Here is a 15721-nt window from a genome sequence, read left to right on the forward strand (position 1 = left end):
TAAAAGGGTTTTTAAAAAAGGAGTATGAATGGTTAGCCAATGCTCACCAAATATTTGAAGCCTTCACTACTAACATGAGAGAAAGAAAAAAATTAACGACGAAAGGAATAAAACCAAAAGCAATATATGAAGAAAACTTTAAACAAGAAAACTCTAAAATCCTAAAACAACATTTTATATTCATGAAACCAGAATAGTACCTACATCAAAGAAACATTCAAAGGACAACAAACAAATAAACGAACAAACAAAAAGCAGAGCTCCTGGGAATTAAAATGTACATCAATCCACAATTCCAAACATAAAATAGAAACAAGGTCAAGTGAAAGACTGTAACAGAGACAGACGGACAACGGGAGAGAGACTGTCAGAGAAATAACAGTGAATACGCCCCAAAACTGTGGACACGGACTTCCACACCCAAAGTTCCCACCAGACACCTAGCAAATGAACTTTAAAAGCTCTACACGAGGTACATCACAGCAGCACTTCAGATCATCAGGAGTAAGACAGGAACCTAAAACTTCTAAAGGGAAAAAACAGTCACATACAAAAGAAAGTGATGGCATCAGATTTTTAAACAGCAACATATAAGACAGAAAGCCTTCAAAATTGTTACAACTTTGAATTCTAAATAGACGAGTTACAAAAAGCAGGAGTATAAAAAATATTTGCAGACATGCAAAATTTCAAAAAATGTATTTCCCACACACCTTCCTAGAAAATTACTGAAGGCTATCCTCTGGTGGCTCAGAGAGTAAAGAATCTGACTGTAATGCAGGAGACCCAGGTTTGGTTCCTGGGTTGGAAAGATCCCCTGGAGAAGGAAATGGCAACCCATTCCAGTATTCTTGCCTGGAGAATTCCAGGGCCAGAGGAGCCTGGCCAACTGTAGTCCATGGGGTTGCAAAGAGTTGGACATGACTGAGTGACTAACACACACACACACCCTCCAACAAAATGAGTAAAACTTGAAAGGAGATGCCATGGGAGCCAAGAAATAGGAAATAAATAAGAGGCAAAGATATGGTACAGTGATAAAGGAAAAGACTAGGAAGAGAGACATTCTTTGAAATTCAGGATGGGAGCAAGTACAAATCAAAGCAAGACTATGAAGGACTCTAGTACAGAGGTCTCCAAGAATAAAAGTGTTTGGCTAAATTAACAATAGATACATAACTTTATGCAACAAACAAAAATAAACAGCAAACCTCAAATGAAAGGTTGTTCAAAAATGGAAATGAAATTACAGTTAAGCATGAATGCTGATTAAACAAAAATTTTAATAAAAAATATTAAGAAGATTGAGGGACAGGGAGAAGAACATGTAAATGAATTAAATGTTATCCTTCAATTATAGGTAGGCAACTAATAGATACTACATAAAGTTGGAAAAAAAAGAATCAAGAAAATAGAATATGCAAAGTACTTGGGAAATGTACATAAAAAGAACAAAGCAAAAGATTAGTTTAAACACTAGATGAAATATCTCTATGGAATAAGGACTAAAAGCAGAGAGGTACACAGAAGGATGCTACTTTTTCATTATTTTAAGGTATATGATGTTTTAAAGCTATCTACATTTATTATGTAGATAAAACCAAATTTATACTTTGTAACAAAATACCAATGCATTTAAGATATACCTCACTGAAGATACTAAAGGATACACATCCGTTCCGTTCCGTCGCTCAGTCGTGTCCGACTCTTTGCGACCCCGTGGACTGTAGCCTACCAGGCTTCTCTGTCCATGGGAGTCTCCAGGCAAGAATACTGGAGTGGGTTACCGTTTCCTTCTCCAGGGGATCTTCCCGACCCAGGGATCGAACCCGGGTCTCCCGCATTGGAGGCAGACGCTTTAACCTCTGAGCCACCAGGGAAGCCCTACACATACTGCCTCATAAATCACAAAAGTTTCTTACCAACCTATTATCTGCAATACATATTCCACATACACTTATTTTTTCAAAAGCCCAATTTTCATCATTCATCAGAAAATCTAATCTCCAGAAACTCCCTGAAGAAACACAGGAATCAGATATAACAGAACAAGACTTTAAAACAACTGCCTGTGTATATGCTCAAACAGCTAAAGAGAAATACAAAGAACTAAAGTAAATTTTAAAAACAATACATGAAAAAAGTGAGAACATCCACAAAGTGATAGAAATTATAAAAAGGAACCAAACAAACTCTGGAGTTGAAAAACATAATAACTAAATTCAAAAATTCACTATAGGGTCAACAACATATTTGAACAAGCAGAAGAAAATCAGGATCAGTGAGTGAACTCAAAGATTAGACATTTGAAATCAAGTCTAATGAATAGAAAGAAAAAGAATGAAGAAAGTGAACTGAGCCTAAGGGATTCATGGGACATATCAAATAGATTAATACATACATTAAGGAAGTCTCAAGAAGAAGAGAAAGTGGCAAAGGGATTATCTGAAGAAATAATGGCTGCCAAACAAATTCTAAATTTGTCCAAAGATCAACAAATCAACAAATCCAAAAAGCTCAACTAATTCCAGATAGAATAAACCCAGAGACCCAGACCAAGATACAAATCAAACTTTTGAAAGACAGAGAATCAGCAAAACAGCAAAGAAAAAGAAAATCATCACAAGAGATCCTCATAAGAATGTAAGCAGAATTCTCATTAGAAACTTTGGAAGTCAGAATTCCAGTAGGCTTAAAATGCTGAGAGAAAAAACTCAATTGAGAATCCCACATTCATCAAAACTTTCCATCACATATGAAGGATAAATTAAGACATTTCCAAATAAACAAAAGCTGAAGGAGTTCCTTATTGTTATGCCTTCCCTACAGGAAAAACTTAAGGGAATTCTTCAGTTGAAATAAAAGGACACTCGACAATAACTAGAAGCTATATGCCTCTGGGAAAGGCAAACACTGGCAAAAATTAAAAATAGTATAACTGTCATTACGGTTTGTAACTCCACTTTTTATTTGCTACAGGATGTAAAAGAGAAGTGCATTATAAATCTGTTAATAGGTACACAGTATAAAGATATGATTTGTGACACTGACAATATAAAGGAGGAACAGAGCTATACAGAAAAGCTTTTCTAAGTTATTTAAGTTAGAAAGTGAAAGTGAAAGTCGCTCAGTCACGTCTGACTCTTTGCAACCCCATGGACTATACAGTCCATGGAGTTCTCCAGGTCAGAATACTGGAGTGCATAAGCCTTTCCCTTCTCCAGGGGATCTTCCCCACCCAGGGATCAAACCCAGGTCTCCCACATTGTAGGCAGAGTCTTTACCAGCTGAGCCACCAAGGAAGCCCAAAGTGAAAGTGCAAGTTGCTCAGTCATGTCTGACTTTGCAAGCCCATGGACTATACAGCCTGTGCAAATTTCCAGGCCAGAATATTGGAGGATTGAAGTTAAGTTGGAACCAATTCAAAATACATTGTTACAACTTTACAATGTTGTAAGTAATCTCCATAGTAACTACAAACAAAATACTTATAAACCATTAACAAAGGAAATGAGAAAGGGGATCAAAACACATTACCACAAAGAAAAAAACCCAACTAAACACACAGGAAGGCAATAATGAAGGAAATGAGATATATGAAAGCTGTACAAAAGACATATCAAAAAATAATAAAATGGCAATACTCTATAAAGTTACTGTAAATGTATTAAATTACAATATAGAGTAGGAAGGCACAGATAAGGAGAATGGACTGGAAAAGAGATCACCTAACAATATGAAGTCAACAAGAGATTCATTTTACTTCTCAGAAGATACATAGGTTGAAAGCAAAAGGATACAACGATACTCCATGCAAACAATAATAAGAGAGAACTGGAATGGCTACATATATTGTCTATTAGATACGAAGAAAAAAAAAAAAAGGTTACAGCAGACAAAGGGTATTTTACACTGATAAAAGATTCCATCTATCAAGAATACAATTATATACTTAGGAATAAACATCACCAAGGAAGTCCAAGCCTTACATGCTGAGAATTACAAAACATTAATAAAGGAAACAGAATGATTCAAAGAAATGGAAAGATAACCCAGGCTTTTGGACCGAAAGAATATTGTTAAAATGGCCATGCTACCCAAAGCAAGATTTCATGCAATCCCTATCAAATTGCCTGTGATGTTTTTCACAGAACTAGAACAAATAATCCTAAATTTTGTACTGAAACATGAAAGACCCAGAATTGCCAAAGAAATCCTGAGGAAAAGGAACAAAGAAGAAAGTATAACTTGTTCCAGTCTTCAGACAATACTACAAAGCTACAGGAACTTCCCTGGCAATCCAGTTGTTAAAATACCACACTTCCACTACAGGCAGCACGGGTTCAGTCCCTGGTCAGGGAACTAAGATCCACATACTGTGCAGCCAAAGAAAAATAAAAATAAGAAATAAAATAAGAAGAGATGCTTCCAAATTATCACTTAAAAAACACTACAGTGTAAGAGGGTTCCCTTCTCTCCACACCCTCTCCAGCACTTATTGCATGTAGACTTTTGGATAGCAGCCATTCTGACTGGTGTGAAATGGTATCTCAATGTGGTTTTGATTTGTATTTCTCTGATGATGAGGGATGTTGAGCATTTTTTCATGTGTTTATTAGCCATCTTTATGTCTTCTTTGGAGAAATGTCTGTTTAGTTCTTTGGCCCATTTTTTGATTGGGTCACTTAGTTTTCTGGAGTTAAGCTGCAGGAGCTGCTTGTATAATTTGGAGATTAATCCTTTATCAGTTGCTTCATTTGCTATTATTGTCTCCCATTCTGAAGGTTGTCTTCTCACCTTGCTTAGAGTTTCCTTTGCTGTGCAGAAGCTTTTGATTTTAATTAGGTCCCATTTGTTTATTTTTGCTTTTATTTCCAATATTCTGGGAGGTGGGTCTTGGAGGATCCTGCTGTGATTTATGTCGGAGAGTGTTTTGCCTACGTTCTCCTCTAGGAGTTTTATAGTTTCTGGTCTTACATTTAGATCTTTAATCCATTTTGAGTTTATTTTGGTGTATGGTGTTAGGAAGTGTTCTAGTTTCATTCTTTTACAAGTGGCTGACCAGTTTTCCCAGCACCACTTGTTAAAGAGACTGTCTTTTGTTGGTGGGAATGCAAACTAGTACAGCCACTATGGAGAACAGTGTGGAGATTCCTCAGAAAACTGGAAATAGAACTGCCATATGATCCAGCGATCGCACTCCTGGGCATACACACCGAGGAAACCAGAATTGAAAGAGACACATGTACTCCAATGTTCATTGCAGCACTGTTTATAATAGCCAGGACATGGAAGCAACCTAGATGTCCATCTGCAGATGAATGGATAAGAAAGCTTTGGTACATATACACAATGGAGTATTTCTCAGCCATCAAAAAGAATGCATTTGAATCAGTTTTAATGAGGTGGATGAAATTGGAGCCAATTATACAGAGTGAAGTAAGCCAGAAAGAAGAACATCAATACCGTATATTAACGCATATATATGGAATTTAGAAAAATGGTAACCTGAACCCTGTATAAGAGACTGCAAAAGAGACATAGGTATATAGAACAGTCTTTGGGACTCTGTGGGAGAGGGTGAAGGTGGAATGATTGGAGAGAATGGAATTGTAGCATGTATATTATCATAAGTGACCAGTCCAGGTTCGACGCATAAATTTTCCTCTGTTCATTTCTTTGCATTTGTGCTTTTTTAATAAAATTCTTTTAAAAAAAAAAAAATAAAAACCAGACTATATCCTGAAAAAAAAAAAAAAAACACTACAAAGCTACAGTAATCAAAACAGTATGGTAATGGCATAAAAAGACATATGGATCAATGGATAGCAAAGAGAATCCAGAAATAAACCCACATACTTATTGCCAAATAATCTTCAACAAAGGAGGCAACAATACACAGTGGGAAAAATACAAGTCTCTTCAGCAAGTGGTGCTGGGAAAAGTTAGCAGCATGCAAATCAATGAATTTAGAACACACCCTCACACCATACACACAAATAAACCCAAAATGGCTTAAAGACTTAAACATAAGACATGACACCATAAAACTCCTAGAAGTTTTAAACACAGATAAACATTCCTTGACATAAATTGTAACAATGTTTTCTTAGGTCAGTCTCCCAAAAAAACAGAAATAAAACAGTCAAAGTAAATATATGGGACCTAATTAAATTTATAAGTTTTACACAACAAAGGAAACCATATATAAAACAAAAAGACGACCTACAGACTGGGAGAAAACATTTGCAGATTATGTAACCAACAAGGGCTTAATTTCCAAAATATACAACCAGCTCATACAACTTAATTAAAAAAAAACAACCCAATTAAAAAATGGGCTGAAAACCTAAATAGGCATTTCCCCAAAGAAGACATACAGATGGCCAACAGGCACATGGAAAGATGCTCATCATCACTAATGATTAGAGAAATGCAAATCAAAACCAAAATGAAGTACCACCCTCACACCAGTCAGAATGGCCATCATCAAAAAGTCTACAAATAACAAATGTTGGAGGTGATGTGGAGAAAAAGAAAGCCTCCTACACTGTTGGCAGGAACTCAAAACTGATGCAGCCACTATGGAAAACAGTATGGAGGTTCCTCAAAAAAACTAAAACCAGAGTTGCCACACGATCCAGCAATCCCACTCCTGGACGTACATCCAGACAAAACTATAACTGGAAAAAAATACATGCACCCCTAAATGCATTGTAGTACTATTTATAATACCAAGACATGAAAACAATCTAAATGTCAACGGACAGATAAATGGATAAAAATAATGCCATCTGCAGCAACATGGATGGACTGAGATCATCATACTTAAATAAGCAAAGAAATAAAGAGAATGACAAATACCATACGCTATCACTTATATGTGGAATCTAAACTAAGACACACATGAATATAGCTACGAAATAGAAACAGACTCACAGATATAGAGAACAGACTTGTGGTTGCCAAGGGAGAGGGGAAGTAGGGGAGGGAATGACTGGGAGCTTGGGATTAGCAGATGCAAACTATTATATACTGGATGGATAAAGAAGGTCCTACTGAACAGCACACGGACCTATATTCAATATCCTGTGATAAACCATAATGGAAAAGAATATACATATAACTGAATCATTTTGCTGCATAATAAAAATTAAAACTTATAAATCAACTATACATCAATAAAATTTTAAAATAGATGATTATAAAAAATACACACAACTTAACAAGAGAGCATCAAATATATGAAGCAAAAAATGACACAGTTCAAGTGGTTCCACAATAAGAACTGGAGATGTCAACAGAGGACAATAAAGGACAAAAGAACCAAAAAGGAGACTGAAAGGAAAGAGGACCTTAATAATACTATAGAACAAACAGACCTAACAGATATATTCAGAATATTCACCCAACAGGAACAGAGCACCCATTCTTCTAAGGGAAACACAACAGTCTCTAAGAAAGACCACATGATAGGTCACAAAACAAGTCTTAAACCTTTTCACAAGATTGGAAAAAATACTTTGCATGGTTTCTATCCAATGAAATGAAACTAGAAACCAACGACAGAAGGCAAAATGGAAAATTAACAAACACAGGGAAATTTAACAAAACAATGAATGGGTCAAAGTAGAAATTATAAAGGAAACTAAAAAATACCTTGAGATCAACAAAAATGAAGACACAACAGATCAAAATTTACAGGATGCACAGAAACCAATGCTAAGAGATTTATACCTGTAAAAACCTACATTAAAAAAAAAAATCACAAATCATAACCTAATTATATGCTTTAAGAAACTTGAAAAAGTATAATAAACTATATCCAAAGCTACCAGAAGGAAGGAGTAACAAAGATTAGAAATAAACAAAACAGAGACAAGAAAAACAACAGAAAACAATCAACAAATTAAAAAGTTGGTCCTTTGAGAAGACCAACAAAATTGATAAGCCTTTACCTAAACTGGCAAAGAAAAAGAGAAAGAAGACTCAAATGACTAAAACCATAAGTAAAAACAGATGCCTTTATACACTCACATATAGAATCTGAAATGAAATATGCAGTAAACCTGCAGAGGAAGAATAAAAACCTGAATCTTAAATAAGTGTATTAATTAAAAAATTAAAATGGAGATAATACTACTTATTTTACAGAAATAGTAATATAAAAGAATACTATGAACAGTTAAATGCCAACAAACCTGATAAGCTAGATGGACAAATTCCTGGAAACATATGGACTACTAAAACTGAAACAAGAAGAAACAGAAAATCTGTGTAGACTTAGAACAAGCAAGATTTAATAATCCAAAACTTTCTAACAATAAAAAGCCAAGAACAGATGGGTTCAAAGATGAATTCTACCAAACATTCAAAGAAGAATTAACACCAATTCTTAAGCTCTTTCAAACCAGTGCAGAGGAAGGAATACCATCTATGAGGCCAACCAGACAGACACCAAAAGAGAACAGGTATGTCTCAACAGCAAACAAAGTTTACGGTCACATAAAAACCTGTACAAAAAGGTATATAGCAACTCCGTTTGTAACTGCCAAAAATGGAGGCAAACCCAAACGTCTTTCAATGGATAAATAGAAAACCTGTGGTACATGAATGTAATGGAAAACTAATCAGCAATAAAGTAGTGTTTATACTACTACCTTTTCATACACAGAACAAAATGGATGAGGCGTTATGGTGAGTGAAAGTCAATCTCAGAAGGTTATCTAGTGTGTGATTTCACTTATATGGCATTCTGGAAAAGGTGATAAGAGACAGATCAGGGATAGAGATAGTATAATGACTACAACAAGGAAAACACAAGTGAGTTTTCAGTGTGGTCCTGTGTCCTGACTATGGTATATCCTATATCCTATTCTGCTTCCTGATTGCAGTGCTGGTTAAACAAATCTTTAATTACAATTAGTTGTAACTAATAGAACAGTATACCAAATAAAATGCCAACTTCACTCTAAGCATTTAAAAAATTAGAAAACTAAAAAAGCTGCTCATATTCATGTTAAATGACAAAATGCTAGACATGAGCAAAAGGGTAGGGCACCGAGCTTGCCGTCTTTCTCTTAGAAATCATCTTCCTCTGAGTTCAGTTCAGTTCAGTCGCTCAGTCATGTCCAACTCTCTGCGACCCCATGAACCACAGCATGCCAGGACTCCCTGTCCATCAGCAACTCCCAGAGTTCACTCAAACTCATGTCCATCGAGTCGGTGATGCCATCCAGCCATCTCATTCTCTGTCGTCCCCATCTCCTCCTACCCCTAATCCCCCCAGCATCAGACTCTTTTCCAGTGAGTCAACTCGTCGCATGAGGTGGCCAAAGTATTGCAGTTTCAGGTTTAGCATAAGTCCTTCCAATGAACACCCAGGATTGATCTCCTTTAGAATGGACTGGTTGGATCTCCTTGCAGTCCAAGGGACTCTCAAGAGTCTTCTCCAACACCACAGTTCAAAAGCATCAATTCTTCAGCGATCAGCTTTCTTCACAGTCCAACTCTCACATCCATACATGACCACGGGAAAAACCATAGCCTTGACTAGACGGACCTTGGTTGGCAAAGTAATAACTCTGCTTTTTAATATGCTATCTAGGCTGGTCATAACTTTCCTTCCAAGGAGTAAGCATCTTTTAATTTCATGGCTGCAATCAGCATCTGCAGTGATTTTGGAGCCCAAAAAAATAAAGTCTGATACTGTTTCCACTGTTTCCCCATCTATTTCCCATGAAGTGATGGGACCAGATGCCATGATCTTAGTTTTCTGAATGTTAAGCTTCAAGCCAACCTTTTCACTCTCCTCTTTCACTTTCCTCAAGAGGCCTTTGAGTTCCTCTTCACTTTCTGCCATAAGGGTGGTGTCATCTGCATATCTGAGGTTATTGATATTTCTCCCGGCAATCTTGATTCCAGCTTGTGCTTCTTCCAGCCCAGCGTTCCTCATGATGTACTCTGCATATAAGTTAAATAAGCAAGGTGACAATATACAACCTTGACGTACACCTTTTCCTATTTGGAACCAGTCTGTTGTTCCTTGTCCAGTTCTAACTGTTGCTTCCTGATCTGCATACAGGTTTCTCAAGAGGCAGGTCAGGTGGTCTGGTATTCCCATCTCTTTCAGAATTTTCCACAGTTTATTGTGATCCACACAGTCAAAGGCTTTGGCATAGTCAATGAAGCAGAAATAGTTGTTTTTCTGGAACTCTCTTGCTTTCTCCATGATCCAGCGGATGTTGGCAATTTGATCTCTGGTGTCTCTGCCTTTTCTAAAACCTGCTTGAACATCTGGAAGTTCACGATTCACATATTGCCGAAGCCTAGCTTGGAGAATTTTGAGCATGACTTTACTAGCGTGTGAGATGAGTGCAACTGTGTGGTAGTTTGAGCATTCTTTGGCATTCCCTTTCTTTGGGATTGGAATGAAGACTGACCTTTTCCAGTCCTGTGGCCACTGCTGAGTTTTCCAAATTTGCTGGCATATTGAGTGCAGCACTTTCACAGCATCATCTTTCAGGATCTGAAATAGCTCAACTGGAATTCCATCACCTCCACTAGCTTTGTTCGTCATGATGCTCTCTAAGGCCCACTTGACCTCTGAAACCTCTTACTACTGTTATGTTAAACCCATTTTGTCCTTTATTTTTACTACTTTTTAAACATTCAGTGCGGAGAAGGCAATGGCAAGCCACTCCAGTACTGTTGCCTAGAAATCCCATGGATGGAGGAGCCTGGTAGGTTGCAGTCCGTGGGGTCGCTAAGGGTCGGACACGACTGAGCGACTTCACTTTCACTTTTCACTTTCCACTTTCACACATTGGAGAAGGAAATGGCAACCCACTCCAGTGTTCTTGCCTGGAGAGTCCCGGGGACGTGGGAGCCTGGTGGGCTTCCGTCTATGGGGTCACACAGAGTCGGACACGACTGAAGTGACTTAGCAGCAGCAGCAAACATTCAGTGACCTCCTTTCACCTTCCCCCATTACCCTGTGGACCCTGAGGTAAGTATGTTTAACCTGTTATATTTCTTCTGCCTTAAGAAAAATAAAGTATTTTTTCTTAATAAATGTTAAGTATAATAATATGCCTGAACAATTTCTTCAGTTATTACAAATTACTATAAAACTGTGTGAAGAAAACAACTATTTAGAACTCATTTACCAAAACAGATTCTCAAACATAATTTTATATATATATATATTCCAAAATATTTTAGATAAATATTGATCCCAAAAGTCATTGCTTTGGTGACTTCCTAAAACTGGATTTAACACTAGAAAGTGATTTACCAAAAAATATTTTACTATTCTAGAGCTCTAGTCTATTAAAAGCGTTCTTTCATTAATATAAGTCAAAATGATCCTAAAGATTTCTTTGCTGAAATATCCAAATGAAAATCAAAGTGAACAAATTTCAAAAGATGAACTGATTTCATATCAGCAGTTTCCCCAGTAAATAAAGCAAGCCTTCACCATTAAGAAAGACCTTTAAAGAATTATACCCATTTTCTTGGCTCTAATACACATGACTTACTTTAATGTAGTAACGCCAAAAGAATTATCATTGCCAGGAATTATACACAGGCCAAACAATACGATTCTGATTAGTGTCACAAAAGATCAAAATACATATCAATTATAAACTTACAGGCGTTGACTTGCAATTAGAGTCTCCAAATATAGATTCCAGAATTTCAGTGAATACATGAGTTCTCCAACGAGTACCCCACTCATATATAAGTGAAATACTTTCAGCTTTAGAAAACTCAGCTGTTTTCTATCTACACGACCTCATTTAAACAGAAGGAGCCTTAAAAATCTGTTTCAAAGACACATTTCAGTACAAGAGTAAAAAGCAGGTATGGGTGATATTATGCTATCAATTTAAGTATGCTATTACAGAAATAAAAACATGTATTACACACCTAGTATTAAAATGCAACCAAGTTAGAACCCAAGTGAATCAATCCAACTAAAAAATGTATGTATGGATATATATAAACCAACAAACACTATCTAAAGAAAACTAGAACGACCTCAATGAAATGAGGCAGAAACCTCAAACCATTTAAGAGTGATGTTGTAGGTAGCATTTCTCCACACCTGGCCTTTTCTTCTGTAAAATGGAAATATGAGTTCTTCCAAACCAAAACACGTTTAAGAATTGTTTCTACTTTGCAAATAAGTATTTATCCTAGTCCAATAAGTAGGAAGCAAATTCCTGTGTTCTCAAGTATTCTGGGGAAAAACAGTCTTGAAAAGCAACTGAAGCAAACCAATTATAAAATGTAAAATGACCCAATTCTTCTATCTTACTGCTATCTACAAAACCATGTGTGATGACTTTTACACCTGGTAATTTCTAAGCACACGCTAATGTGGGTGACATTTCCAACCCAGATGTTCCATTCTCCAGTCCACATTTTCAAATGCTGGATCTGCTCAAACTATCTCCAATTCAACAGAATCGCAAATAGCGTGGATATCTGTGACACTTATCTAATAAATCAATGCAAGGTACTGTTAACAACAAACAGTCCATCAGCCTGGCACTTTGTGAACCAATAAATATCCAGCAAAGAAACATCATTTATAATTAGTACATACGTTCTTTCCGGTGTTCAACTAAGCCAACAGCCTGCTTTGCTGAACATTTTGCAAACCAATTGTCCCCAAGTAAAACAGTGACTTCATTAGTATGGACAAGCTTTCCTGGCATGAAGGCAAAGGGGCCAAATGGTACCTAATCCAAAAAAAAAGAGAGAAGGTTAAAAAAAACAACAACATATTAAAAACACTAAAAACTACATTTTATGAAACAGTATTAAAAGCTCTGTGTGGAAGTCTTTTTTAAAAAATCTCACTAAGAAAAATAAAGTGTCAACTTCATGGACATTTAACATTATAATTTCACTAAGAAAACCTTAGAAAAAATGTAGGTTAATTTATCAACATTAAAACAAGAAAAGAAATGAGCATATTTACAAAAATAGCTTTCAGAGAAATCAGTGTTGCTTCCAAACATATTTATTTTTTGCATAGTCATAAATCTAAATGAAAGCAAACTAGAAATAAAGTATTAATAAAGATTAACTTTGATTTTTTTAAACTGAAAATTATTTCTGAGAAAACAGTGTCTTTTGGGGGCAAAACAGGAATTAACAAATAAAGAGCTTTAAAGGGTTCACAACACTTATGAAATATTTGAGCTGGTATAATAAAGAACAATATATTTTCAAAATATCTGGTCTAACTTAAGAACACAGTATTCATGAAAAAGAATATTCATGTAAAGAAAGAATCTAATTCAGGGCTCACAAATAGACTGATATGTTGATATGAAGATCTGAATATCCAAGAAAAAATTAGCAGCACCTTTATATATAAAATCAATGTTCTAGGGTTTAACTCTCCAAGATACATAACATTATGGTTCACTGCTGCTCTGGTTAACAGGAAATGACCACATGCCATTTTTCTGTTGTAATTAGTTTGCTAACATAGTAAATTTGCATACCAAATATGTCAAATTTTATGCTAACATTTATGCCATTTATGTCATCATAACATAATTTAATATAAATCTAAAAAAGGAGAAGAGTAACAACTATTACCACAATTAGTGCATTATTTTAAGTAAAACAGAAACTTTCCTTACTATGGTAGTTATCTCTGATCTAGTCCAGGGAATCAACTTGTAAATCAATACACATAAAGCAAATAAACACCTTTTTACTTTACATAGTTAACATCTTTACAAGAAAAAATATTCTACTTTAAAAGAAACACATCAAACATACCATGATATTATAAGACAACTTATCAGGCAAAGTACTGAGTCTTTCTTGAAGCGCATTATAGTCATTATCTACCTTCTTCCTGTTGACAAAAAAAATACCAAATACTAAATTAATACCCAAATTAATGATTCCTCAAGTAGGCTATGTATCATAAGCTAATCAAAAACCTAATTTCAGCAATTTAAAGTGTTTTTTAATTTTAAAATCTTTTTTTTTTACAAAATTTAGCAATGGCATTATTCCACCATACACATATCAAAGAATTAAGACTCTCAGCTTTTAGATGTAGAACACACATATCTTGAGAATTATTGTTCCCTAAAGTAGAGGATCATCTGAACTAAAGAAAATTTGAAAGTTAAGGGAGACAGTGAGTTTGGAGGGAAATGGGTTCAAGATGAAGGAAGAAGAGAGCTGAGAAAAGCTTTTGAGAGAATAAACACTGGTTGTGAAATAGAAATCATCAACACAAATTCTGAGCAGATGCTTCAGTCCGTCCTCCTCAGAAAACTTTGGGTTGAAAAATCTGGAGTCATGAACTCTTCAGTTATTCATACTAATGTTATTGAGGTGAGAGAGAATCAATCAGGAGCTAGAAGAAATTAGGTAGAGGTTCTATAAAAAGTATTTCAATTGGGCTTTGGAGTCTACTCCATGTTATATCTAAACAGAGCTACCCGATAAAGTAACTTCAAACCACCAAAAGATATAAATCTGTAGGAGCAGAAATGGTGATGTTTCCCACACTGTGAACCATACTCAGTTCTCACAGCTGCTGGAACTGAATAGCCCTACACTGAACTTGTGTCAAACCTGTGGATATGTGGTTTCCAAAGGGTTCCCTGCTAGGCTGCAGGCTGCAAGCAAAACCAGAGCACTGAAATTTTTTAAAGCAGAGGGATGGTTTTCTCAATTAAAAAAAAAATAACAATAACAAAAACTCACCAATTCAGCAAGTAATTTAAAAGAACATGTAGAAATTATCAAATTAAAATTAGGATAAATTGAAGTATAGATAATCACTCTCCAGGTAATAAAAATGACTGTTCATGGAATTGGTTTCAGTTTACTCCTTAGCTCCCCTAAAGCAACAAACATAATTAATAAAAATCATCTCATTTAGTCTTAAAAATATCAAGGAATTTCACATATTTTATCGTAAAAATATTCCTGCAGTAAATGTCACATCAATATTTTCCTCTTACAAAAGAGAAAGCACAAGAAAAAATGGAAAAAACCACACATTTAAGAGAAATTAGATCCACTCTATTAAGGATCTATTAAGGAGAGGTAGCAATGACCTCAACCTAGATCTTCTAACCAGTATTCTTTCAAGCAAGCCTTTTCACTTTCTAATGTTCAAGTGTTTTTTAAAAACTTTCCTCTCAAATCCCTTTATATAAATAAACATAAAATGTCTTTATTTGTTTAAGGCAAAAGTCATCTTCTGGATACATTTTTATATGAATAAAATGGTAGGAAATTTCAGGAACAGGCCTATATACCAGAAAGAACATGGCTTCGAAGTCAGATCAGAAGATCTCAGCTCCACCATTTAACAAATTAATCCTAGACTCAGTATCTTCAATGGTAAAAAATTGAAATAATACTTATCTCACAGATGCAAAGAGGACTAAATATAAATGGTTTAAACACTTTGCCCAGCACTGAACATCTGAATACATTGAGCCTTCAATGACCCTTTTCCCATGCAGTATCAAAAACACCAATTCTAAAATTTGAAAGAAAGACTGTATTACCCACTAAGATAACTCCACTGTGTAAAATTCATTCAGTTTGATACAAATAGCACAACTTACTTAAAGACAGTACAACTAAACCTAACAATCCAGGAAGCTTTTAGAACCAGGACTGCTGTGAGCAATAAATGGGACAGTTTGGAAGAACTGAAGTG

General features: G+C 35.5%; 1 protein-coding gene across 2 annotated transcripts in view; it reads right to left on the reverse strand.

Annotated features, from left to right (window-relative positions):
• Positions 1-15721, reverse strand: part of URI1 (URI1 prefoldin like chaperone) — a 69349-nt gene that overhangs the window by 17176 nt on the left and 36452 nt on the right. For both annotated transcript variants that reach the window (XM_055412361.2, XM_088830786.1), the window contains exons 3-4: positions 13807-13885; positions 12614-12749 (exon numbers count right to left, since the gene is read on the reverse strand). In XM_055412361.2, coding sequence (XP_055268336.2) covers positions 12614-12749; positions 13807-13885 — 215 coding nt within the window. The remainder of the gene's footprint in view (positions 1-12613; positions 12750-13806; positions 13886-15721) is intronic.

Source organism: Moschus berezovskii, chromosome 22, assembly GCF_049115385.1.
Source record: "Moschus berezovskii isolate FMDL1 chromosome 22, NW_MosBer_1.0, whole genome shotgun sequence".
NCBI lineage: Eukaryota > Metazoa > Chordata > Mammalia > Artiodactyla > Moschidae > Moschus > Moschus berezovskii.